Source organism: Canis aureus, chromosome 9 (genome assembly GCF_053574225.1).
Source record: "Canis aureus isolate CA01 chromosome 9, VMU_Caureus_v.1.0, whole genome shotgun sequence".
Lineage (NCBI taxonomy): Eukaryota > Metazoa > Chordata > Mammalia > Carnivora > Canidae > Canis > Canis aureus.
In genome coordinates, this window is record NC_135619.1 from 10,187,526 (window position 1) to 10,212,802 (window position 25,277).

Below are 25,277 nucleotides of genomic sequence, written 5' to 3' on the forward strand. Positions count from 1 at the left end.
ATAAAATAACAAGGCACATGCTGGATGGTGTTCCCACGGATGTTTGTCTGCTACATTGCATGCTTGTTTCCCTTTTGTAATGTTAACTTTCAGGCTCCTGTTGGTATTTTTGGAAAGCAGAGAAGCATGTATTTTGTTAGTTGCCAAAATTGGCTCCACGGAGCAGCACGCTTTGCAATTTGAAGGTTAAATTCCTTTCAAAGAAACTTGTTGGAACTGCTCTTCTCACTCCTATTAACTAGTGGAACTGTCTGACCTTTATAAGTGCAAGTCAATATTCACACTGTCAGAGGAGTATCAGTGGGAGTAATCTTTTCAGTCCCAGAGAGAAACAGTTTGCCACAGGCAGATCATGAGTAGAGAAGGGGAGTTGGTGAGCAGTGACATAAAACACTTTTAAGTGAATTCAAACAATGTCTTTGACACAGCTTGGAATTTTATTCAGTTTTAGTTGTAACAGTGCCTACTGGTCCTTCTAAACTGCAAAGGTGTCATTTTGAAATAATAAAGACACAGAATGTGAAATGAAGGCTGTTAAATGGGCTCATCCCTTTTTATCCACACCTTTGAGAACACAGGTGGCTTTTGTCCCCCAAAATATACATCTCTGAAAACCATTTGGAAGTGAACATTATTATTTTTAATGAGCACCAGTATTTCTTTTCTCTCTCCAAGCAAGACCTAATACCGGGGTGACATTTTAATAAACTTAGAGAATTATATATATATATTTTTTGCCTTTTATACCCCAAGCTGCCATCACAGTTTAACTCAAAAAGCAATTTTTTTCAAGTAAGACGTCTTCCAATGTGACATTCACAAAATAAAAATAAGGGAAGGAGCACGGTAATGTCGATTTAAGTTTTGGTTGACTTTCCCGTCATTACTATATCATTATAATTACATTTGTGATCAACTGTGCTATTACAGGGTTTATTTTAATAAAAATATTTTAATGAAAATATAACAGCATAGGTTAATTTTTGAAGACTGAGTGAATTATTTAGTTGCTGTTTCTACCAATAGATAGAATATATCTTAGGAACAAAAAGAAATCTTGAATATTACTTAAGTGTTTTGTCGTTAGTGACATCAGTGCAGTAAGTTGAAACTATTTCATTTATATGATAAAATAGAGCAAGTGATTTAAAATATTGGTATTATTGGGAATTAGATTCTTCACTGTGAAAAAAGGAAAATATGATAGGAAATGGAAGAAGGAAAAGAAAGCTTTTAGGTTTTTATTTTAATTACAGACAGAATAAACTCAAAATTTTATATATATGCATAATACCTATATGTGCATGTGCATATAAATAATTCTAAACATATAAGAATGTAATTTTATAATTATTTGATAAAGTACTCAAATACTGGGAATGAATTAACAAAGGAAAAATGTTAAAAAGGACTCTCATTGACCAATTTTAGAAGATACTTAACGTCAAAATAAACAATAATAGAAAAAATTATAATATTTTTTTCATGGTCTATGATCTTTAGTTAAGTATAAAGACTTCCAATCACATTACCTAGGGACCATTTTGCCCACTGCTTTGTTTGGCTGCCAGTCTCTTGTCTCTCTCCTCAGCAATGGTGAGGCGGATACCCTTTCCACGGGGGAGGGAAATCCATGGTTTGTTGCCTTTGCCAATAACAAAAATGTTGGAGAGTCTGGTGGCGAAGCTATTGCCATTGGCATCTTTCACGTGAACTACATCAAAAGAACCAGGGTGTTTCTCTCTGTTGGTGATCACACCAATTCTTCCCAGGTTAGCACCTCCCGTCACCATACACAGATTACCCGTATCAAACTTGATGAAATCAGTAATCTTTCCTGTCTCTAAATCAATCTGAATGGTGTCATTCACCTTGATGAGGGGATCTGGATAGCGGATGGTGCGAGCATCATGAGTCACCAGATGAGGGATTCCTTTTGTTCCCACGAAGATCTTTCTCACTTTGCACAACTTATACTTGGCCTCCTCAGGTGTAATCTGATGAACAGCAAATCGACCCTTGGTGTCATAGATCAGACGGAAATTCTCCCCTGTCTTGTCAATGCTGATGACATCCATAAAACCAGCAGGGTAGGTTATATCAGTTCGGACCTTGCCATCAATCTTAATAAAACGCTGCATACAGATCTTCTTTACTTCATCTCCTGTTAGAGCATACTTAAGTCTGTTCCTTAGGAAAATGATGAGAGGGAGACATTCTCTCAGCTTATGGGGGCCAGTGGTTGGGCGTGGGGCAAACACACCAGTCAGTTTATCCAGCATCCAATGCTTTGGAGCTGCTACACGCTTCAGATGCTTCTTGGGACCACGAGCCATGGCTATGCTAGGCATGAAAAGAGCAAAAATATTGTAACATTTAATTAAAAATAAATCCATTAATTTAGACTGATCATTTTTTAAAAATAAAAGGGGGGATATAGAAATAAATAGCTTATTTGCAAAAAAATAAAGCCAACTACACTATTAAATATAGAAGAAATTATAGAGAAAGAACATAAACATTTCACAACCACCACAGCAATTAATAGACTCAGAAAAATATCATTAATACAGGTAAAAACCCTGGGTAAGACATCTTTAAAAAACAGGATACTCATGCAGGGTCAATAATCATTTTAAAAAGTATTTATTAATTACAAAAGGAAAAAGTACCTTTTCATGGATAAATCTGGTGAAGATCATTTTAATCAAGTGGCTAAACTTAATACCACTAACCATACAAATTGACATCATGTACTATACAATAGGATGCATTAATCAGTTAGGTAGTGCTCTCACCTATTTCTTAATGTGAATCATGAAGAAATAAATGAAGAAACAATTAGAAAACCCAAATTAAGAGACATTCTATCTAGAATAGACTGTCTAAAAATATCCATATTCTAAACTTTTTTAAAAAAGAAAAAGCCTGTAAGAAGTCTATAGCTTAAAGGGAGCTGGAGAATAAGACAACTACATGAAATTCACAATCCTCATTTGCATTCTGGATCTTAAAAGTTTATAGAACACATTATTGGGATAATTGATAGTAGGTAGAATTTAATATAGACTATATTAGATAATAGTATTGTATCAATGTTAAACGTCCTTTCTATGACAATTTTATTATGGTTATGTAAGAGAATGTCCCTGTTCTTAGATGATTAATGATTCATGTTGAATTAGAGATGAAGTGTCACAATATTTGCAACTAATCCTAAAATGCTTTATTAAAGAATATGAGTAGAAAGAGAGACTGAGAGAGATTGAGAGAAAGAGGACAGATGGGAGTGAGAGAGATAAAGGGAGGAAATGAGTAAAATACTAACAATTGACACATATAGGGTGAGGGCATATGTTTTTCAAACATGAAAAATTTCCTGCAATTTTTTGATAAATGTAAAGTCTTTTGGTGTAAAATTTGTGAAAGCATTAAAAATCAGTGACTTTTATTCTCTCATATATTTCCTATAAAAGAATAAAAAGACCATCAATTTTGACATATATTACATTATATTTTGTATTACTTAGAGTAAAATGTCTAATAATTTCCTGATGAACTAGTTATTTATGTATACAATTCAAATACTTATAGAAATTTAGAGTTGCAAGGATTTTTGAGAGTCAGAGAAAATTATAGAATCATAAATTTCCACATACGTTAGCTTATTGATCTTTTTGTTTTCTTGTATCTTAAATTTCTCTCCATTTGTTTTTCTTTTTCTAATCAACATTGAACATGCTCTATTTGACTTAAGATAAAATAAACCCCTTTTCTCAACCCAAAGCCTACCTCTGAATACCACTTATCCTGCTCTCTTTCTTCACAGATAGACCTATTCACTCTTTTCACACAGCACTCAACACTACTGAAATGGCTTTTGTCAAGGACACCAATGACTTGAATGTTGCTTGATCAAATGGGTACTTTCTTGTTTACCCTCTAGAGATCATTTGACAAGGTTAACTTCCTCCTTCAGGAGGGGAAAACATGATGAAAAACTTGCCTCTGACTTCCACGTTTCCCTCATTATTTTGGGTCTTCTATTGTCAATCTCCTTTGCAGATTCTATAGCTGCCCTGGTTCCTTAAAAGTTTGTGATTGACAGATGTCTGTCCCAATTCATCTGATCTTTTCAATAACCATCTATATACTGGTCTACAAAATCTAAGCAGAGCAAATGTCTTTCCTAATTCAAAACTTTTTCAAAGTGGTCTCCATCTGCAGCATGGAGCCTAATACAGGACTTGACCTCACCACTGTGAGATTGAGACCTGAGTTGACATCAAGAGTCAAATGTTTGACCAAATGAGTCACCCAGATGCCCTCTAGTTCAAAACTTTTATATCCAGTTTACTATAAATGATCTTCTTTTGAATACCTTGTAGGTATCTGAAATTGAACATTCCATATTTTATAATTACACTAATCTACTGCATGCTAATGGAAATTTTTTTATTCAAAAATATTTATAAAGTGCCTGACACATACCAGTTTGTTCCCTAGGAGCTTGAAATACATTAGGCAACAAGAGAGATAGATTCTTGACCTGGTAGAGCTTACATTTAATTGTCCAGGCCAGAAATCTGAATGGCATCTTTAATGTATTCTTGTTTTCCACTGCCCCATCAAATCTGATATGGCTTGGATTTACTTTCAGTGTGTTAATTTCGCTCTGTGCTATTCTCTTTTGACTATAATATTACATAATCACTAAATCAGTTTTAAACTCATGCCAATAAGTTTAAGCCCATGTTAATTGATCAATTACATGCTTCTGAAAACCAGCTTCTGAAAACCAGCTTCTGAAAACCAGCCAATTAGTAGCAGCCAGTTACCAATGCCACAGTCCCCACACCAACCTCCTGAAAGTCTGCCAAGTACTGTATATTTTATTTTATTTCATTTTGTTTCTCAAAGCCTTTATAAGATCAGCAGTTTGTTTTGTTCAGAGGTACTATGTCTTACATGTGCAACTCTCCCTTGATTACCACAAAAAAAATTCAACTTTTTTCCCCTGATATTGAATGTTGACATCTTTTCTCATTTCACTGTCATTATCATTACTGTAAACCATATCTTAACCATATCCACCTGACTTATTGAAACAGCTCTTTCATTGGTCCACCTAGCACTCTCTTTTTCTCTTCAGTTCATTCTTCAAACGTCAATTCATTCTGTGAGGCCAGTATTACCTTGATGCCCAAACCAGGAAGACACATCACAAGAAAATAAAATTGCATATTAATATCCCTTATGAACATAGATAAGAAAATTCTCAACAAAATATTAGCACACTGAATCCAACAACTAATAGAAAAATGATTATACATCATGACGAAGTGGTATATATATTGGAATGGTGGACTGGTTTAGCATATGAAACTCAGTGTAATCCATATTAATAGAATAAAGGACAAAAGAACATAGTCATATCAGTTGATGCAGAAAAAGTACTTGACAAAATTCAACATCCTTTCATGATAAAAACATTTGACAAGCTATAAATAGGGAACTACCTCAATTTTATAAAGGCACCCATGGAAAACCTACAGACAACATTATGCTTAGTGTCAAAGAGTAAATATTTTTCCTTTAAGGTCAGGAAGAAGAATATCCATTATTACTGCTACTTCTATTTAGTATTGGATTGGACGTTCTGGCCAGAGGAATTAGTCGAGAAGAAACAAATAGCATCAAGATTGGTAAGAAGTAAAACTACACATAGTTTTTACATTTACATATGTAAAATCCAGGGTAATCCACAAAAAAATAGGCAACCTTTTAGAACTAATAAATGAATTCAGCAAGTTTCTAGGATATAAGATCAGTATAGAAAAATCGTATTTCTGCATACTACCAATGAACAATTTGGAAATGATACCAATAAAAACAATTCCATGTATAATAGCACCCAAAATAATAAAAATCCTTAAGGATATAGTTAACAAAAGGAGTGCAAAACTTGTACACCCAAAACTAGAAAACATCATTGAAAGAAAATATGGATTAAATGGGAAAAATATTTCATGTCCATAGACTAGAAGATTCAATATTATTAAGAGAGCATTATACTCCAGATCTACAGATTTATCACAATCCTTATAAAAATCCCAGTATCTTTTTTTTTCTTATTCAGAATTGACATGTTGATGATAATAGACAAAACCATCTTGATAAAACCATCCTGATTTTAAAACTTACCAAAAACTTACCAAAAAGCCATAATCAAACCATATCGTGGTATTAGCATAAGGATAGATATAGAAAGCAGTGGAATAAAATTGAGATTCCCAAAGTAAACCCATACCATATGCCAAAACCTTTTAATGGGGAAAAATGGTCTCTTCAATAAATGGTGCTGGAACAAATGAATATCAACATGTCAAAGAATGTTGTTAGATCCTGATCTCACTCCATGTACAAAAATAAATTCGGTATGGATAAGCAACCTATATAGAAGAGCTAAAACTATAAAATTCTTTGGATAAAACATAAAGGAATATCTTTGTAACTTTGGATTGTGATTTCTATATATGACAAATAAGTGACAAAAGAAAATATAAATTGGACTTCATCAAAATTAAAGTTTTATTCTTCAAAGGGCACCATTAGGAAAGTAAAAACACAGACTTGTATCCAGAATCTATGTAGACTTCTTATCTCAACAATAAAAAGAATAATAATCCAATTTAAAAATGGGCAAGGACTTAAAATTTCTTAAGGAAAATATAGAAATGATCAACAAGCACATGAAAGATGCTAATGTCAGGGCACCTGGGTAGCTCAGTGGTTGATCTTCTGCTTTTGGCTCAGGTCGTGATCCCAGGATCCTGGGATAGAATCCCGCATCAGGCTCCCTGCAGGGAGTCTTCTTCTCCCTCTGCCTGTGTCTCTGCCTCTCTCTCTGTGTCCCTTATGAATAAATAAATCTTAAAAAAATAAAAATAAAACAATCACAACAATAAAAAAGAAAGGTGCTAATATCATTAGTCATCGGGGAAATGCCAGTCAAAACTGCAGTGAGATACCACTTCATATCCTTAAGATGGTTTAAAAAAAATTTAAAAACTTAACAGGGCTGGCAAGGCTGTGGGGAAAATTGTAACCCTCATAAATTGTTGGTGGGAATGTAAAAATGGTGCAACCACTTTGAAACAATTTCTCAGATTGTTAAATCTAGAGTTTCCATAGAAGCCAGCAAACCCACTCTTAGGTATATACCCAAGGAGAATGAAAGCATGTCCATATAAAATCTTGTGCATGAATGTTCAAAACAGCATTGTTAGAATATCCAAGAAGTGAAAAAAACTCAAATGTTCATCAGTGGATGAACAGATAAACAAATGTGGTGTATTTCCAACCATACAATGGAATAGAAAAGTTCTGATACATGTTACAACAGAGATGACCCTTGAAAACATGATGGTAGGTAAAATTATCCAGTCATAGCAAACCACATATTTTATGATTCAATGTGTATGAAATATATGTATAGTCAAATGCATAGAGACAGAAATATATCAGTGGTTGTTAGGGGCTGAATAGGAGGAGGAACACAGAGTGAGTGCTAATAGCCATGAGGTTTCTTTTTTTAGAATGATGAAAATATTCTGGAATTAGACAGTGATGATGATTGAACAACTCTGTGAATTTCTTTTAAAAAAATGATGAACTGTACATTTTAAAGAGTGAATTTTATGGTGTATAATGCAATTCTCAATAATGCTATCATAAAAATAAAACCAACCCAAGCAAACTGTCTAAAATGAAAATCTAACCTTATCAAATCTGATTTTTTTTTAATGCTTTCCAGTGACCTCCTCTTGTCTTTAGGATAAACTTCAAACTTAACATGAACTTTTTATACTCTTTAATGGTGATCTTAATGTAACTCTAGTTGCATCTCATGGCACTCCCCACTCCAACTATAGATACACCAAACATTGTACTTCTCTTTAGGATACTTTATACTAAACCTCCTTCAAGTCTATATGTCTCGAATTTTTAGTTCTCTACACTCAGTTCTTCAGTCTCTTCATCTTTCGCTCTATTATGAAAACTTCCTTCGCCCACCATCCACTATTAATAGGTTAAGTATGCTTGATCAGTTATTCCACAAGATGTTAATAAGTACTAAACTTGATTGTAATTACTTGTTTACCTTTTTGCCTCTCTTACTAGACTGGAAACCTACAAGGGTAGAGAGATTGTCCCTTCTATTCTCTTCATTCCCCATGTTATAAGTAATAAAACACATATTTGTTGGATGAATGTATCAATAAATTAACTCACTCCAGGTTATTTTCTGAATACATTTTGTATGATGGTTTTAGTAACAGTTCTAATGAACTGGATATTTTTTTCTATAAAATGTAAAATTTTTATTAAAAAATTATTTGCATTTGTTTACCATATTTATGATGTTACCAAACTGATGCCTTGATGGAGCACATCATAGTAGGGCCATCCTTATGGCTAGATATCTAACTACCCTGATCATCTATGTCTTTACAGTCATTACTATCCTTCATTAAACAAAATGCTTAAGCATCTGAATAATTAGTTTATGCTTAAGAAAATTGGTATTAATAATATAAATTTGCACAGCATCATATTGCTTGAAGAATGAACAAGAATTTGAATTTTCTTTTAAAAATGACTATATTCTCCCCTTTGAACATATAAAACTTATTTTAGTCAAACAAGTCAGATTGCATTAGCCTGGGTCTGCTCAAAGCCAGCTATGCAAAGAACAAGATTCCATAGGCCTCTTGAAAGTTTTACAAGTCAGCTCTGCCCAGTTTAATAAAAGCATTTGTGTTGACTTAAATTTTCAGATGAGCTATGTTATTAAAACAGACAGCCACAAAGATGGTAAGATGGTTATTTAAAAACCGGTTTTCCATCTAAATAATGTAGTTTATTTAATAATGCTTGATTAGTAATTAGTGATTTGTTAGATGATGCTTAGTTGGTGATTAGTTAATATAATATGTTCAATTTAACAGGTGTACTAGACAAGGTTCTCCAGAGAAACAGCACCAATAAGATGTAGAACTGAGACAAAGAGAGAGTTATGATTTATTATAAATAATTGGTGTATGCAGTTGTGGAATATAAGTGCTCAGATCTATGGTCAGTAAGCTGGAGACCTAGGAGAGCTAATGGTGTAGTTCCAGTCTAATGGCCAGTCGACTTGAGACTGAGAAGAGCTAACGTTACAGTTTGAGACCAAAGGCAGGAAAAATAACCCATGGCCCAGCTAGGAAGTCATCAGGCAGGAAGAATTCCCCCTTATTTGGGAGAGGGCCAGCCTTTTGTTTTATTCAGGTCTTCAACTGATTGGATGAGCTTACTCACATTAGGAAAGGCAATCTGCTTTACTCAAGGTATTGATTTAAATGTTAAATTCATCCAGAAACACTCTCACAGAAACATCTGTAGTAATGATTGACCAAATACCTGGGCAACCTATGGCTCAGTCAAGCTAACATATCAAATTAACCATCACAACAGGCATTTGCTACATGTGTCTAGTAGGTATTTTCCTTTTTGTCTGTTACTATTTTTTATTTCTATTTTTTAAGGAGAGCTGTTGGTAGTAGTAGGAATTCCTTGCACTCAGTTTTTCAGATTGGTGTCTGTGGTAGGCAGAATTCTAAGATGAGCCTCAGTGAGTCATGCCTTCATAAAATCACCTCCCCTTGAGTGTGAATTGAACTTGTGACTTGCTTCTAGCCAATAGGATATGGCAAAGATAATTGGAAAGTCATTCCCTTGATAATGCTATAAATATAATATTCTATCTTAGCAGATTGGAGAGAGAGCTTCTCCTGCTGGCTTTGAAGGAGTAAGCTGCATTGTTATGACAGAGCTAAGTGGCAAGAGACTGCAAGGGCCACTAGCTGCTGAGAGTGGTACCTCGATGACAGTCAGCAAGAAAACAGCAACCTCAATCTTACAACCACAAGACATTAAAATCTTCCAACAGCTATGTGAGCAGCCTGGCAAACAGCTAGATTGCAACCTGCGAGATGCTGAGCAGAGGACCCAGTTCAATCATACCTGAACTCCTTGACCCATGAAAAGTGTGAGATAAGTGTATGTTTGTTCTAAGCCTCTAAGTTTGTATTGACTTGCTAAGCAGCAATAGATAACTAACGCTGTATCACCGACACCAAACTCTTCTCTAACCTTGACATGAAAAACTATTCTGGTTGTCATAGTTTGAAAAGTGGACAAGCGGACTGCATTTAATTACGAGTTAGGACAAACATAGAGTGTCCAGAAATTGGAATGAGAGTTGAAACCTGTGCAGGAGCAGGGCAAAAAGAAATTCCTGGCTCATAAGCAGTAGAGATTTGACTCAGACATTTAACATGAGCAAAAGCATATTGGTAACAAGTGTACAATGTATTCAAGTACAGTATAGAGGATACAACAGTAGGCATATTTTGACATCTATGTTGCCAGGTTTGTAAACTCATAGCTGGGGATTGGCTTCCAGGCACAACATTTAAATATCTAAGAAGTGATACTGCACAAATTCAGGGCTCGATTTTAGTGCATAACAGCAGCCTTAACAAACAGGAACAGGATTTAGGTTCATTAATAAGATAGCTTCTTACTTATGAGAACTTGGAGAGATTTTATATATATATATAATGAAGTCTAAGCCTCCAGTGTCTGCGCTATAGCTACTTTTAGTTAAGTTTGGGTTCTAGATTTCTTCCTAATCTGTGACAAAGAACTATCACTGACATCTAAAAAACTAAGCCAAAGATATTTGCATTTAAGTACAGAGTAGTATACAAATATATACATAGATAAATGACCTTTTTGTTCCTTAGAGCAACTCATAGGTCTTACAGAATGAGGACTTCCCTGAGAGGCTTTAGCTCCCTGATTATCACTGAGTATACCCATATTGTGTGTCAGAGTGGAGAGAAAAGGGATGCAGTAAAAGACAGATTGGGGCCCAAGCCCATGTGTTTGATTATGTTCAGCAGACATCCATAGCAACAATCCAAACTACTCTCACAATGAAAAGTATCAGCAGTTGGCCACTTCTAACCCCATTCTAAACTGAATCAGCCCACACCATGTTTGGCTCTGAATATTTTTAACTAATATTTTCCCTCATTTTTCTATAAAATCCACTTATCTCTCTTTACCTTTATTCAAATGAGCAACCCTAGAGTTTGACACTCTTAAATACATATTTATGTGATTTAAGGCATTGTAAGAAATTATATAAGTTACTAAATGTTTGCTGAGGAATCTTTAACATAAACTCATTTTCAAATCATTTCTTAATACCAAGGGAGTACATAATACAAGCATGCAGGCACATCTGGATGGGGGAAAAAAAAAACAAACCCTAAGAAAACCCTAAGATTATTTCTCCTATCAAGCTGGTCCTGGAGAAAAAACTGAACATTTCATATGTTCACAGCTTAGAGTAAAAGCAATACAGACTATAGGTAATAATGAGATGCCAGACAAGATTACTAATGCTTCAACTCTCTGTAATCCCAGCATTAACTAAAATTCTTATTTAGATTCAGATCAAATGCTAAAAACTTGAGCATCATATTCCAAACTTCCTATGATCTGGACAAATTATATATTTCTAATTTAAGTATGACTTTTTTCATTTTACTCTAGCACACTCTATCTGTTTGACACATTTATATATGTTCTTTCTGTTCTTTTTGTCCAGAATGCCCTTTAACTGATGTTACTTGCTGGACTACTTCATTTTTTTAAGTCTTACATCCTGCCTAAAATATGGTCAAACTGTTTTTGTTCTGAAATAAATGCATCCTAAATACTGTTCTTGCTTTAAACTATTTCACTCTTTCTTTATACCAAAAATCAGCTTATAGTGTAGTATCGTGCCAACAAGACAGTTGACTAAATATCCTAGAAAAAATTCCCCTCCCCCTGCAGACATCCTAAAAATGCTAAGTAAAAAATAGCCACAAACTTTGTGCTCTTAAGAAAGTAAGTGAAGGCTACAGGTGGTAAAAGTGATGAAGTAGAGAACATGTTTGTGATGAGGATGCTGAAACCACAGGTGCCTTGAGGCTGTTTGCAGATCTTATTAACTGAGAATCTAGGGAAAATAACATCTTTCCCGAGATTTCACATATGCAAGTCTTTCTTCTTTCACTGGGGATTGAAATTTGTTATTTATGTTACCTATATGTTCCAAGAAATCCTAAGTTGAAACATTAATTTAAAAATTGTTATTGCCTAGTGGTGCCTAGCAGAAAATAATATAAATATTCTCTGAAGGGATTCAGCCTCGATTGAGGACACATAGATTCCCACACGTAAAACCCTGCCAAAACTGAGCTCACAATACAAAATTTCCAAAAGTAGAAATAAACAAGATACCAGAATTAAGAATTAGTAGAAATAACAAGCAACAAAATAAAAAGCTCCAAACTCTCCACATACTGAAAATTTGGAACAGAATAGAAGCTAAGTGATCTTAAAAGATATAACTAAGTAAAACAGTTGAGTAAAGAAAAAAAGACACTTTGAAAATATACTTACAATTATTCAAAAAGAAAAAATGTTGCATCCATGCTTCTTTTGTAGCAGAAAAATATTCCAACTGGAACAAAGATTTCAATGTAAAGTAAGACACGATGAAAATACTAGGAGTAATCATGGAAGAGTATTTTATAAAGACTGAAAAATTCCTCTATAGAAAAGTAGAAAATTTCTAAATGGTAACATACAACAAAGTGAGAAGAAAAATAACAAAATGAGAGGAAATTAAAACTCATATCACCAGAGAAAAAGGATTAACCTGCTTCTCTCCCCATAATTAATAAAGAATGCCTACAAATTGAAAAGAAAACGACTAAAATTCAATATCATGTGGGTGTAGGAAATAAACATAGCTCTCAGGAATGAAAATGCAAATTCCTTTTAAATAAGAAAAGGCATTCTACTGAATCAATATAAAAGCAATGCAAATTCAAACTAGGAAATACCATATCTTATGTCAAAATAACAAAATTGCAAACATCTGGATACTACACCGTTACTATTTAGGCTGTAGGGTGATAGACCTTTTCACACATTCCAAATGGGACTGCAAATGGCTGCAATCCTTAAAGAATGCAATTTGACAAGTACTAAAACACCAGATTTATATAGCTTTGGCCCAGCAAATCTATGTGAGCATTGATTTATACATTAAGCTATTTTTGGAAAGATTATACAAGTAATCTAAATGTCCATCGTTAGAGGGATGAATAAATTAAGGTATACCTATAAGATGTATTACACACATGTGTTAAAAAATTTTAGTGAGGAAGCTCCCTGTGTACTGATAGGATTACCTCCTTAGTACATTACTAACTAAAAACAAAAAAACCCCAATACCCAACCAGAAAGTTAAGGAACAGTGACTATGTCTGCTATTTGTGATTAAAAAAAGGATGAGAACACACATTTTAATTGCTTTAATAGGTACAAAAAAAAATCTCTGGTAGGTAGCACGACCAAAAAGGTAATATTAACAGCAGGCAAGCATAGGGTTCTGGAGAGATAGTTTTCATAATCTATCTTTGTATTATTCAAGGTTATGTCAGGAAAGCAAATTCAAACGTATGCGTAAACTGAAGATATTTTTAAACAAGAGGTTTACCTAAGTATTAGGCAAGGCTGAAGAAATTAACAAGAGAGGTTGAGGCACATAGAAATTAGCGACAGTGGGAAGCCATTATCTGCTATTCATGGAAAACAGTAGGAAATAGGCTAGGCTAGGCTAGGCTAGGCTAGGCTAGGCTAGGCTAGAGGCTCTCTCAGAGGACCATCTGATCACATCTGTAATTGTAGCGAGACAAAGCAAATGATAGAATCCATGTGCTGAAGCAGAAGAAAAGGGGAAGAAATCTTCATCTCTTTCTTGCAGCCTTCTGATACTTTATCCTTTTATTGGACAAACTCAACCAGAAGCCAGATAGCAAGGAGTCCTATAAGGGGGAAGACACCTGAGAAGCATAGAGCAGGAGATAGAAGAGGAAGCTTGTATTCTTATTACATGCAAATTGAGATCAGAATTAGATACCATGTGGCATATAGATTGAGCAAGAATAAAAGCTTGACAAAAGTCTTGTTAGCAAGACTTGTCTCAAAAGCAATTCTTATATGTGACTAGTGGATATGTAAGTTGATAGAACCTTTGGAAAGCAGTTCAGCAATATCTAGTTAAAGTTGGAGATGTGCATTCCTACAAACCAGTAATTCCACCTCAAAATAAATTACCCGAGGGAGAGTCACTCATTTGCACCTAGAAACATGCATGAGAATATTCACTACAGTTTTTCTGTAATAGTGTAAATAATGGCAAATCACTTGAATATTCATTAATGAGACAGTGGAAATGTGTGCCTTATTCATACGACAAAAGGGTGGACTGCGGCGAAAGTGAATGAACTAGAGCTACAGCTATCAAACACAAATATCACACCAAAAAAGAAAAATTGCTGATGTTATTTATATGAAATTTAGCAGCATGCAAATTATATATTGTTTAAAGGTAATAAGGATAATACCATATTCAGGATAGAGGTTAACTCTGAGGCATGACATATGGGTATGCAAAATATTTGGCTGTTTGAAAAATGTTTCTTTTTTCTTAAACTATGAAGTGGGTATACTAGTGCTCACTGTATTTTGAGAAGTTCTTAGGTATATCTGAAATATAAAAAATTTCAAAAATATGTTAAATAGAATCAAAGTAAAAAAAAAATATATGTAATGAAAGGATACCAGAGTTATATATGGAATTATATCCCCCCAAAATTCATATGTTGAAGCCCTAATGCTCACTATGACTGTACGTGGAATTAGGGCCTTTAATAAATGAGAACTTAAGAGCAGAGCTCTAATCTAAGAAGACTAGAATCCTTCTAAGAACAAAAAAGGTAACAGCAGTGAGAGTGCATGCAGAAAAGGCCATGTGAGGACACAGAAAGTGGCCATCTGAAAGCCATGGAGAGAAGCATCAGGAGAAAGAAACCACACATGCCAACATTTTAATCTTGGATTTCCAGCCTCTAGAAATGTGTTTAAAAAAAAAATCTGGGATGCCTGGGTGGTTCAGCGATTAAGCGCCTGCCTTCGGCCCAGGGCGTGATCCTGGAGTCCTGGGATCAGGTCCCACGTCCATCTCCCTGCATGGAGCCTGCTTCTCTCTCTACCTATGTCTCTGCCTCTCTCTCTCTGTGTCTCTCATGAATAAATAAATAAAATCTCTAAAAAAATTGTTGTTTTAGCTACTTGGTCTCTTGTATTTTGTCATAGCAGCCCTAGCAAACTAATACAAATGTAGTTTATTTCTTATTACCCATAGTCATTACCCCTGAAATTCTGGTATTTCTCAGCCTTTTTTTTTTTTTATATATATATTTTATTTATTTATTCATGACAGACACAGAGAGAGAGAGAGAGAGAGACAGAGAGAGATGCAGAGGGAGAAGCAGGCTCCATGCTGGGAGCCCAACGTGGGACTCCATCCCAGGTCTCCAGGATCAGCCCTGGCCCAAAGGCAGGCGCTAAACCAATGAGCCACCCAGGGATCCCCATCTCTGCCTTTTCAGTGTATTTCCTTTCACCATGATCATTGGTGTAACTCCCTAATCGTAAAATTTAATGATCCTTTAAATTCGTTTCTATACTTCAGTGTATTTCTGAAGAAATTACTATTACCTCTTCTTTTATATTGTTGCTTTTAATTTTTTTGTCTTGTTTTGAATTGCCATGGTTCTCCTCTAAAAACCTATATTATTTGTCCTTTCCCTCCATATTTGTTCCCCAACCTGAGATAACTTCTCCCAAGCCTATATCTTGTCTCTCTTATATCTCTCACTTTCCTCCATGGAACAGCATCCAAATAACTCCCTCAACCATATCTGAGAGGCTTTTTCTTACTTCCCAAGGACAGAAACTAACTTAGTTGCCTACTACGAGCAGGTCATTTTATGATGCTCTGACATATATTGTCCCCTACTATGTACATCTATTCCATGAATACTGTGATATTAGTCACTGCTGTTACAGTAGCAATGCCTGACACATTATGAACAATGCAGAGTCTTCTTTTTTTAAGAAAGGAAGAATTATATCAATTAATGAGAGGACAGAGAGGATCTTAGAGTTAAGCACGCATGGAAATGTGTTTAAACCCTTATCCTTCTGAATGTATACTTTTGCTATTGATTCTCAATCCCTGTTCCAGCTCCATATTCCATTAACACCTCTAAAAACATACTTCTAAAAGCTGATTTCATCATTTTATCCTCATAGCTGTTTTTCCATTTTCTTTACCATCTCTCATATTTCCACTGCCATCTTCTGAGTCACTCAAGCATGAAAACTTTGTATTGCTTCTAATTCTCTTTCCTCTTTCTTGCTGTCCAACTCTTTATATTCATTGCCATCTTCTTCCTGTTGATATTATTTCTTGTAAGGCTATTGAAATTATATTTTAACTGGATCTTTTCTTTCTAGTCCCTCTCCTCTAGTAGCTTAAATAGTAATCTTTGTACAGTCTTACCAAGGCCCTGATGTAAAATTTCTCTTTCAGATCGAATACATTTCCAGTGCCCCAGGCAAAATTTCTTTTAAGGCCCTACCACAGTTGTGTTGTTTTTGTTTTTGTTTTTGTTTCGGATTTTAATTCCAGTAGTTAAGATATAGGGTTATGTTAGTTTCAGGTGTATAATATAGCGCTTCAATAGACTGTGTTGGGAAAACCAGACAACCTACCAGTTTCTTGACTGTCTCACCAATTCATTGTAATCCTACACATTCACTTTCATACCAGTTCCTGCTTTGTCTCCCTATGACTTCTCCATTTGTGAGTGCCATTTATGTCCTGGTTAAAAAGATGTCCTTGATTTATTATTTATTATAAAACATAGCTTGATTTATTTCTTCAGGTCCTGCTTATTAACATATTTTTGGCTTATTCCCAACCACATGTGTAGCATCTCTTCAATCATTGAGGGCTTCTTCCAGCTTCTTTATCCACTTTACTCAAAAACTGATTTTGGATTTTCTTACATGTGGCCAGCAATACCAGGTACTTCCCAGAACAAATATAATAAACTTTTAATATTTTCTCCCACTTTTCCCTCTTATGTACATGATCTCCTAACTTTTTATAACATGACACATGCATAAAATTGTGTTATATGAACTAATATCATAAATGAAGGTAGATGCTGCAGAGATAACAAGCTGAGGGTTCCTGCTGTTCAGGCAAATTAGATGCATATTGGGGCACATGAGTAGTTCATTCAAGACACACACATCAGTTTTATATCTCACTAATTGGGAAGATTCTCCTTATATAATATTTGGTAATTGAATACTATACATAATAATTTAAGAAAGAAGCCACAGAATATTTATATTTTGACATTTTAAATATTTGTGACACCTGTGCCAGAATTATCACTATTCACCAGCATTAGTTTGTCCTCAGCTCTTGAGTACAGGAATGATACCACTATCTACCCACTCAATTCATTGTCAGGAGGATTGTTCCCACATACCATTTTGCCTCCATTTTAAGATGCCAATGATTAGGACATTCCATCTCTTTAATGATAGCACATTGATGAAATATAAAGAAACATTAAGTGCATTTATTGATTGATACTTCTCAATATCAGAAATGTTTAAATGAGTGTGTCTATTTGACAATCAAGGAAATACAGTGTTTATCCATTTATCTAAAGGAGAAAATATTATATACTTCTTTATTTGCAGGTGACTTCTTCTGGTGGGCAGAAGCTTTTAATTCTCTTCTTAAATGACAAACACGAAGGGGTCCATGTCTATTTAACTGTCTCTGTGTATTGGCTTCTGGAGCATTTGGTGTGTTTCATAATTCTTGGAGCTATGTGAAAACTAAAGCAGGTCTCCAAGTGGCTGTTAAGAACGTATGAACTACCGGAGGATACAGGACAGAGTAGATAAGATTCCCTCCCAGTCATACATGTGATTGTCCCTCCTTCACATTTGTGATTTCCATTTAAGAATGGTAGGTACATATGTATGTGCATGTACTAGCACTGGTGCTCTGTTGTGAAAGCTAGGTTCATTATACATACATTATCAAATACAATTTTAACATTCTCAATACTATTAGTAGCAAAATATTGATTTTTAAGTTTCTCCCTTACCCAAGGGCTTGCTAGGGTTGCGTCACTGAGAATTCCAGATGGAGAACTACTTTCTGGCTCACACATGGAAGCCCGCCAAAGGGGGAGAGGCTGTGGTTTAAATTAATCTTCAGCTGGGGGTGGGGAAGACTTCACCACAGTCCCCTGGAGGATTTGGAAAGCATATTTACACCTCCTGCTTTGCCAACAGTGAGAGCAAAACAAATCATTGTTCTGTACAGATAGCATGATGGAAGCATATTTAACTGAGGGGAAGTTAAAAACAACAATTGCTCAGCTTGCCTCAGAGCAAGGCATTTCAAGAAGGTATTCCATTTTTTTCTGTCTCTTAAATTTTTCAAAGATAGAAGAATATTCTCCACTTTATTCTTTACCTCTCCCATTCTAAGTCAAGTGATATACTCAGCTCAGAAAGAGATCTTTCTGAATACCTTTTTCCTAGTCTTTCCAAATGAGTTAAAATCTAGAATCTGTAATTCCATCACAAATATATCATTGACATATTGTAATTGTCAAAGGGGTGAATACTTGATAATGGCTTCATGAATCTGGCTCTTAACCCAGGGTTAACAAAGGCAGTACTCAGGTTCATGAAGATGTTATTGAGAAGAGTCATAATTACCCATCCCTCTTCCAACCTTGTTTTGTTCATTCAGTTCCTTGGTATGGGAGGTTAAGAAATGTGTTGAGATTTCGGGAAGATGTTTCATGCATTTTATCTGATCTTTACCCTATTTGTACCGGTTTAAGTATATTTAACACTCATTGCAAATTTGCTAGCCTGGACCCTGAATTCTTCAGAAAGCCAATCCATATGGAAGTTTTGTGAATTCCAACTCCTGTAAAACATCTTTGAGATTGCTACACTTGTGAACACAACATTATACTCAATTATGTGTAAGTGAAAACCTATATACTCCAATTATGCAAAGTTCCCTTTTGTTCAAATTATGTCATAAAACTATGCCAATATATGTTTCTGATAGAACCATTTGGTCTTTCAAATGAAGGAGCCATTAGTGACCTCACAATAAGAAACTTGGTTCTCTTAAATTGTCCAAGGTTAGTAGCAGATCAATATGGTTCAGCTTACTAGACTTCTGTTCAAGCACTTTGCCTATGTTAGCTTTGATTTGAAATACATTTAACGCATCCCAGGTGTCTCAATTATAATTTATTAGTTTTGAAAAGCATTCATCCCCAAGTAGTGAAAACTTAATATACTCAAAATATACCAGTAACCAGAATCAATTCTGGATGACAGCAAATTAACAAAACAATTCAAAACTGGACTTTGGCAAATTCTTTGGAGCAATTAGTGATAATCAACTCATGAAGTGACAGAGAAGAAGCTACCACATGCTGTTAAGAAAAAAAAATCACCATCTTGTGGAAGCATACATTCATACCAAACATTTAGGAATATCCATTCCCTTATAATCACAGACATTGTATAGCATGCTCTTCCACTCTTGTGTGCACTTGTGTATTATAACTCTCTGTAGCATATTTTCTCATTAAATGGTTTAATCTCTAGGTTTATTTAATCTATAGGCTCATAAAATTGTTGTAGTCTACAAAATATAACTCAAATTAGAGGAAATGTCCAACATTTTACTAGATAATCAGACATCTCCAATAGTGCTAGTTATTTATCCGTAAAGAAAAATGTACATTAAACATTACAGGAAAAATATTAAAAAATGAATTACCCTGGGCCTCAAATCACTCCTTTTTAGTAATTATTCAAAAAGTGAAATCTGGGATCCCTGGGTGGCGCAGCGGTTTGGCGCCTGCCTTTGGCCCGGGGCGCGATCCTGGAGATACAGGATCGAATCCCACATCGGGCTCCCTGCATGGAGCCTGCTTCTCCCTCTGGCTGTGTCTCTGCCTCTCTCTCTCTCTCTCTCTCTCTGTGGGACTATCATAAATAAATAAAAATTAAAAAAAATAAAATAAAAAAAAACAAAAAGTGAAATCTTTTTGGAAATATATTTATCATTTAGACTGTCACTAGGATTAGATTATATTTAAGGTTGAAGAGTAATCCATTTCAAATAACCCTGAAAAGGTTAAAAATACAGCTTCAAAAACCTATTTCACCACCTGATACTAGGTTCATAGTTTCTCAGAAAGTAAAGGATCCTGTAGCCATTCAGACAGCAACTGAGTCTTGAGTGTTGAACACACTCAGAATTCCATGTGGTACGGGGGAAGCTTGATATAAATAAATGTATAAGAAAATATATTTATCTCTCAGATGTAACAGTAAAAAGAAAGTAATCATGTGCAGAGTCAAATTATACTGAAATTATACACAGGGTAGGGAATGTGGAGACAGTGATTAGGTTGTAGGCATGTCAAAAAGAATTCAAGAAAAGGAAGTGTAATTGAATATTTCAAGGACCGAATCCAGAAGAGTGCTGAAGAGATCCCAGGAAATTAGGGCTTCCAACTTCTCTGGAGTCACAGGATCTTGAGTGACAGTTTACCTTTGTCCGTCTTTGGCATTGTTTCTTTCTCTTTTTTTCTTCAACCTACAGAAGGCTTAAATATAGTTCTGTGTGTGTATCTTCATATTCAACAACAGCTAATTGATAGAATTTCTTTGTGTCTCAATTCCAAACTCCTAAGACAATTTGATCAACTTGGTTTGGTTCTGGTGATTACCCATGATTAGACTTGGAAACTTTGTGTGTGTGTGTGTGTGTGTGTATGTAGGAAAACCTATCTATGAAATTTGCTCATGGGTAGGTAAGAAGAAGTCCCTTGAGACAACATTGGCATTTCTAACATACTCTGATATATTCCCATTCATGTATTATTTGAGCACTTCCATGGGAAAAAAAACAAAAAACAAAACCTATGTTAATTTGACACACATAGAGATTTAATCATACACAGTTCTTGTATCTAAGGAGCTCAAACTAGAGTGGAGGAGATAGAAGAAAACAAATCACTAATTTCAAGGGATATATAGAATACTAATGGCTCTGATACATTAGATACATCAACTCTGGTCTTCTCGTGTATCTCCTCCCAAGAGGGTGAGGAATCTACAGGGCCCAGATGTTACAGAGTTCTCTCTGGATATCTTGGCATAGAATTAGCTTTCCAAATGGCAGAGGACCTGTGTGAGCTTCATCTACATGATTGTTTTCTAGAAGACTGTCCTATATTGTACATTCTCCCTCTTCCTGATGGATAGGTGAAAGGATATATGACTCAAATTGGAAGAAACATCTCCATAAGTCCCCTGGGAAGGAAAGGGACAGGATAGAGATAGGGTAAAGAACTAGAGAACATGGAATTTAAGCAGGGTACCTCCCTTTGTACTCTTGTCCTGGATAACAAATGTTTGGGGCAAATCTAAATACTTACTAAAGGACTATTAGAGATATTTTCTGGGTGCTTTGGGAGTACAGAAGAGAGTCACTATAGTTAAAGCTGATGAAGATATATTTGGAAAGAAGGATGATATTATATTTGAATTGTAAAAGACTTAATAGTTACGTGAGCAGTGATGAAGTTCTTAGAAACTACAATGTATGAAAAGGCAGGAAAATACATATTTATCTATATGGTATGATATTCATAAGGACCTACAGAAAGACTTTATGCATGACACAGCACTTGGTACATGGATACTAAGGATCTTCAACTTCCTTTGGTACCAGCAGTGACCTAAGACATTCCCCTTTCTTCCCATCCATGGCCTCACAAGTTTTCTAACACTCCTCATTTGAAAGTTAAAAATACTCAACAATTCACTGAGCCTTTCCTCTGGAGATAGGCTGGCTATTTCATTTAACATAAGTGTAAATGTAAGAGTATCTCTAAGGAGTGAGTAGTCTGCATGTTCTCCATTCAATAAAATGGAGTTCAATTAATGAAGATTTAAATATTAGGGGTGTATAGTTGAAGGTGGTAGGTGGGTTACACACATGATCTTCCATTCCCCCTTGAAATACCAATAAACTTTTAACAAAGGAATTTATAAAATAGACTTAAGCCAAAAAAGACAAAGATTATAGAATAATGCAATGTTAGGAAAAGTGGGAACTGGATATATACATGGTGTGACGGTTAATTATATGTATCAGCTTGACCAGGCCATGTGATGCTCAGATATCTGATGAATCATTATTTCTGAGTGTGTCCATGAAGATTTGTCTAGAATAAATTAGCACTAGAATTAGTGAACTAAGTAAAACAGACTGTGTCATCCAGTGTGTTGAGGACCTCAACAAAAAGGTGAAGGAAAGGAGAATTCTGTCTGGTTGCTTGAGCTGGAACACTGGTCTTCTGCTGTTGGGCTAGGACTTACACCATCTGCATTACGGTTCTCAGGCCTTTGAACTCATACTAGAATTATACCACCAGCTTCCCTGGATTTCCAGCTTGCAGATGGCGGATCATGGGACTTCTGGGCCTCTGTAATTGTATGAGCCAATTCCTCATAATTAGTCAATCAGTCTTTCTGTTTCTGTTTCTCAGGAGAATTCTGACTATGCACATGAAAAAGGCCTTTAGAAACCTAAGATAGTTTCTACCTGGCAATGAGCAAAAATCTATTATACTGTGGAACACTCAAAAGTGATATCAAGTGCCTTTTGAAGTAGGGGAAAATGTGAAATCAAAATAAAAGAGATTGTTGAAAGTTCAATATTTATACCTGGACCTCCTTTATCTGTTGTGAGGCAGTACTCAGCTGTCAATAGTATTTACATATTCATGAGTTGTGTATAGAGAACATTGATGTAACCTAAATGACCATCACAATATAATTATATTGGGAGAATGAGAGTTTAGTGTGTTTGAGTGTGGAGGAGGGGTGGAGACAGGGAGGAGGCAGTGTACAAAGGACATCTACATCCTCACCTTCCATGGAGGGATGTCAACAGAAAAAAGCCTAGAAATCAACAATTTAGAAACTAATAAAAATTTTTATTTAGATATAGAGAGATATATCAAAAGAATAAATTGCAAGATATGAAAGTGATTGCCTCTTGAATTGGTAAATTGAAGGGATTAAGATACTGCTAATTTTTCCCATAAATCCAATATTATTATTTGAGCCTTTAAAAGACTACATGCAATTATTAGTTTGAAATACAAGCTAAATCAAAAGAAACAGCATCAAGTTCCATAAATTTGACATTCTCCCAGAAGAGTACTTGAAATGCTGATATTCCATATTGTTTTTTAATTATAAACTTGTATCCTTAATAATCAACCGAAGTAAAGGTACATTTTTGCCCATATTTGAAACTTCCTGTTTCTTCACCTATAAAATATAATTGTATGTAGTCATTCTTTGCATGAACGTTCTAAGAATATTTGACATACCACACAATATAATCTATTTAGATCAACTGTAAGTAATTTAAATTTTATATATCATTTGATCAATGTTGAGAGGAGAACTAAATGAGACCCTTGGAAGTTAATGACTTGCCTGAGGAATTTCTATTGGCAAATAATCATAATGATAGAGAAAGTCTTTTAGTACTGTCATATGCCTAAAAGAGGCATCCAATTCATGTTTTTTTTAAATTCTTTTATTCACACCAAATAAAAATAGGGGCTTACTTAAATTTTAATTCAGATTGCTTTCATGGAAAGTTGAAGCAATATCTCTGTAGAATATCTTGGAATATTTCATAAATATATCCTACTGCATGATAGTTCCATTAATCTAATTTGAAAGTATCAACACGATAGTTCCATTAATCTAATTTGAAAGTATCAACATGAAAAATCTTCTGATTCACAGAATATTTTTAAAAATATATCTCTAATGTTTTGTTTTGTTTTGACATGTCCTTTTATATTATTCTGTCAGCACTTAGTCTAGATGACTACAGTCAGCAGAGCCAACTAGCCAAGGATCATCCTTGATTTTCTTACATACATGCTACAGAACATTTTATCATCAGCTCCAGAAAATGTTATTTATCAAGGCCCCTCAGGCAAAGCCTCCCTAGGGTAGAGTGAGGCCCAGAGTCAACTTTAAGAGTACAGGCGAAATTGTAGTTGAAATAAATACTAAGGAGAGATTCAAGGGAATAAATAAATTACAAAATGGCTTATGCATAAAATTAGGGAATATAAAGGATCCAAGGGTTCCTTTGTGTACCTTGGATCTTTTTATTTTTTAATTCATTGCAGGAAGAGAGGAAAATTCTAGTATCTCTAAGCCCTTTACTCTCTCCTATATGTATCGGTTATTGGCAAGAATGGTTAACTCAACTACATAATTTCTTCTTGACCAAGTGTCAGCTTACTGTAAATCTTTCGCATCTTTATCAGATGATTCACTTAAGATTTTTTGGTAATAAATATTAAGTAAACAATACTTATTGCAAGTAATAAATACTAGCTTAGATCAAAGTCTCCTTTCTGTAAAGGATCAGATGATAAATATTTTCAGCTTTGCAGACCATACAATTTTGACAACTACTTCACTCTTCCATTATAGCATGAAAGCAGCCAGAATTGATACACAAATAAATGGGCATGGCTGTGTTTCAACAAACCTTTATCTATAAAACGTGGCAAATAGAATTTGGCTCATGAGCTATCAAATGCGAACCCCCAGATTAGGTGCTATTATAACCAAGAAATCAAGGGACTAAATATTGCCATAAATATCATATCCACTACTCAAGAAGTCCCATAGAAGAATACATAATAGTAGTAGTATAAAAAGAATAAAATACCCCATAAGTATTTGATTTTTAGGAGGGTAAACCTTGGGCAACATCCAATGCAAAGCCATGGATCTGTCCGGTTGAATCACATGAATAAGCCTATAGGCCAAAACGAGTTCCTTTTCTGTCTACACTGAAAGAGAATCTGACTCTTTGGATATTATCAATTTCCTCTGAGTCACATGCCACAATAAATAGAAACAGTGGCAATTGTGCCAAGATAAAGAATGTTGGCATGACTCCTGAAGACAGGTGGTCACCCACTAAGCCACCATACTGAATGGAATGGGTATGGATGGACTAAGGCAGCTCTAACTACCAGTGACTACCACTGTAGTGGTAC

General features: G+C 34.9%; 1 protein-coding gene across 14 annotated transcripts in view; it reads right to left on the reverse strand.

Annotated features, from left to right (window-relative positions):
* Positions 1-418: 418 nt before the first annotated feature.
* The window catches only part of LOC144320381 (small ribosomal subunit protein eS4, X isoform-like), a 33,939-nt gene continuing 9,080 nt past the window's right edge, over positions 419-25,277 (reverse strand). For 5 of the 14 annotated variants that reach the window (XM_077908827.1, XM_077908830.1, XM_077908831.1 and 2 more), the window contains exons 2-3: positions 6,778-6,932; positions 419-2,343 (exon numbers count right to left, since the gene is read on the reverse strand). In XM_077908827.1, coding sequence (XP_077764953.1) covers positions 1,533-2,336 — 804 coding nt within the window. In that variant the 5' untranslated portion in view covers positions 2,337-2,343; positions 6,778-6,932 and the 3' untranslated portion in view covers positions 419-1,532. The other 9 variants (XM_077908837.1, XM_077908826.1, XM_077908839.1 and 6 more) reach the window with 7 other exon arrangements.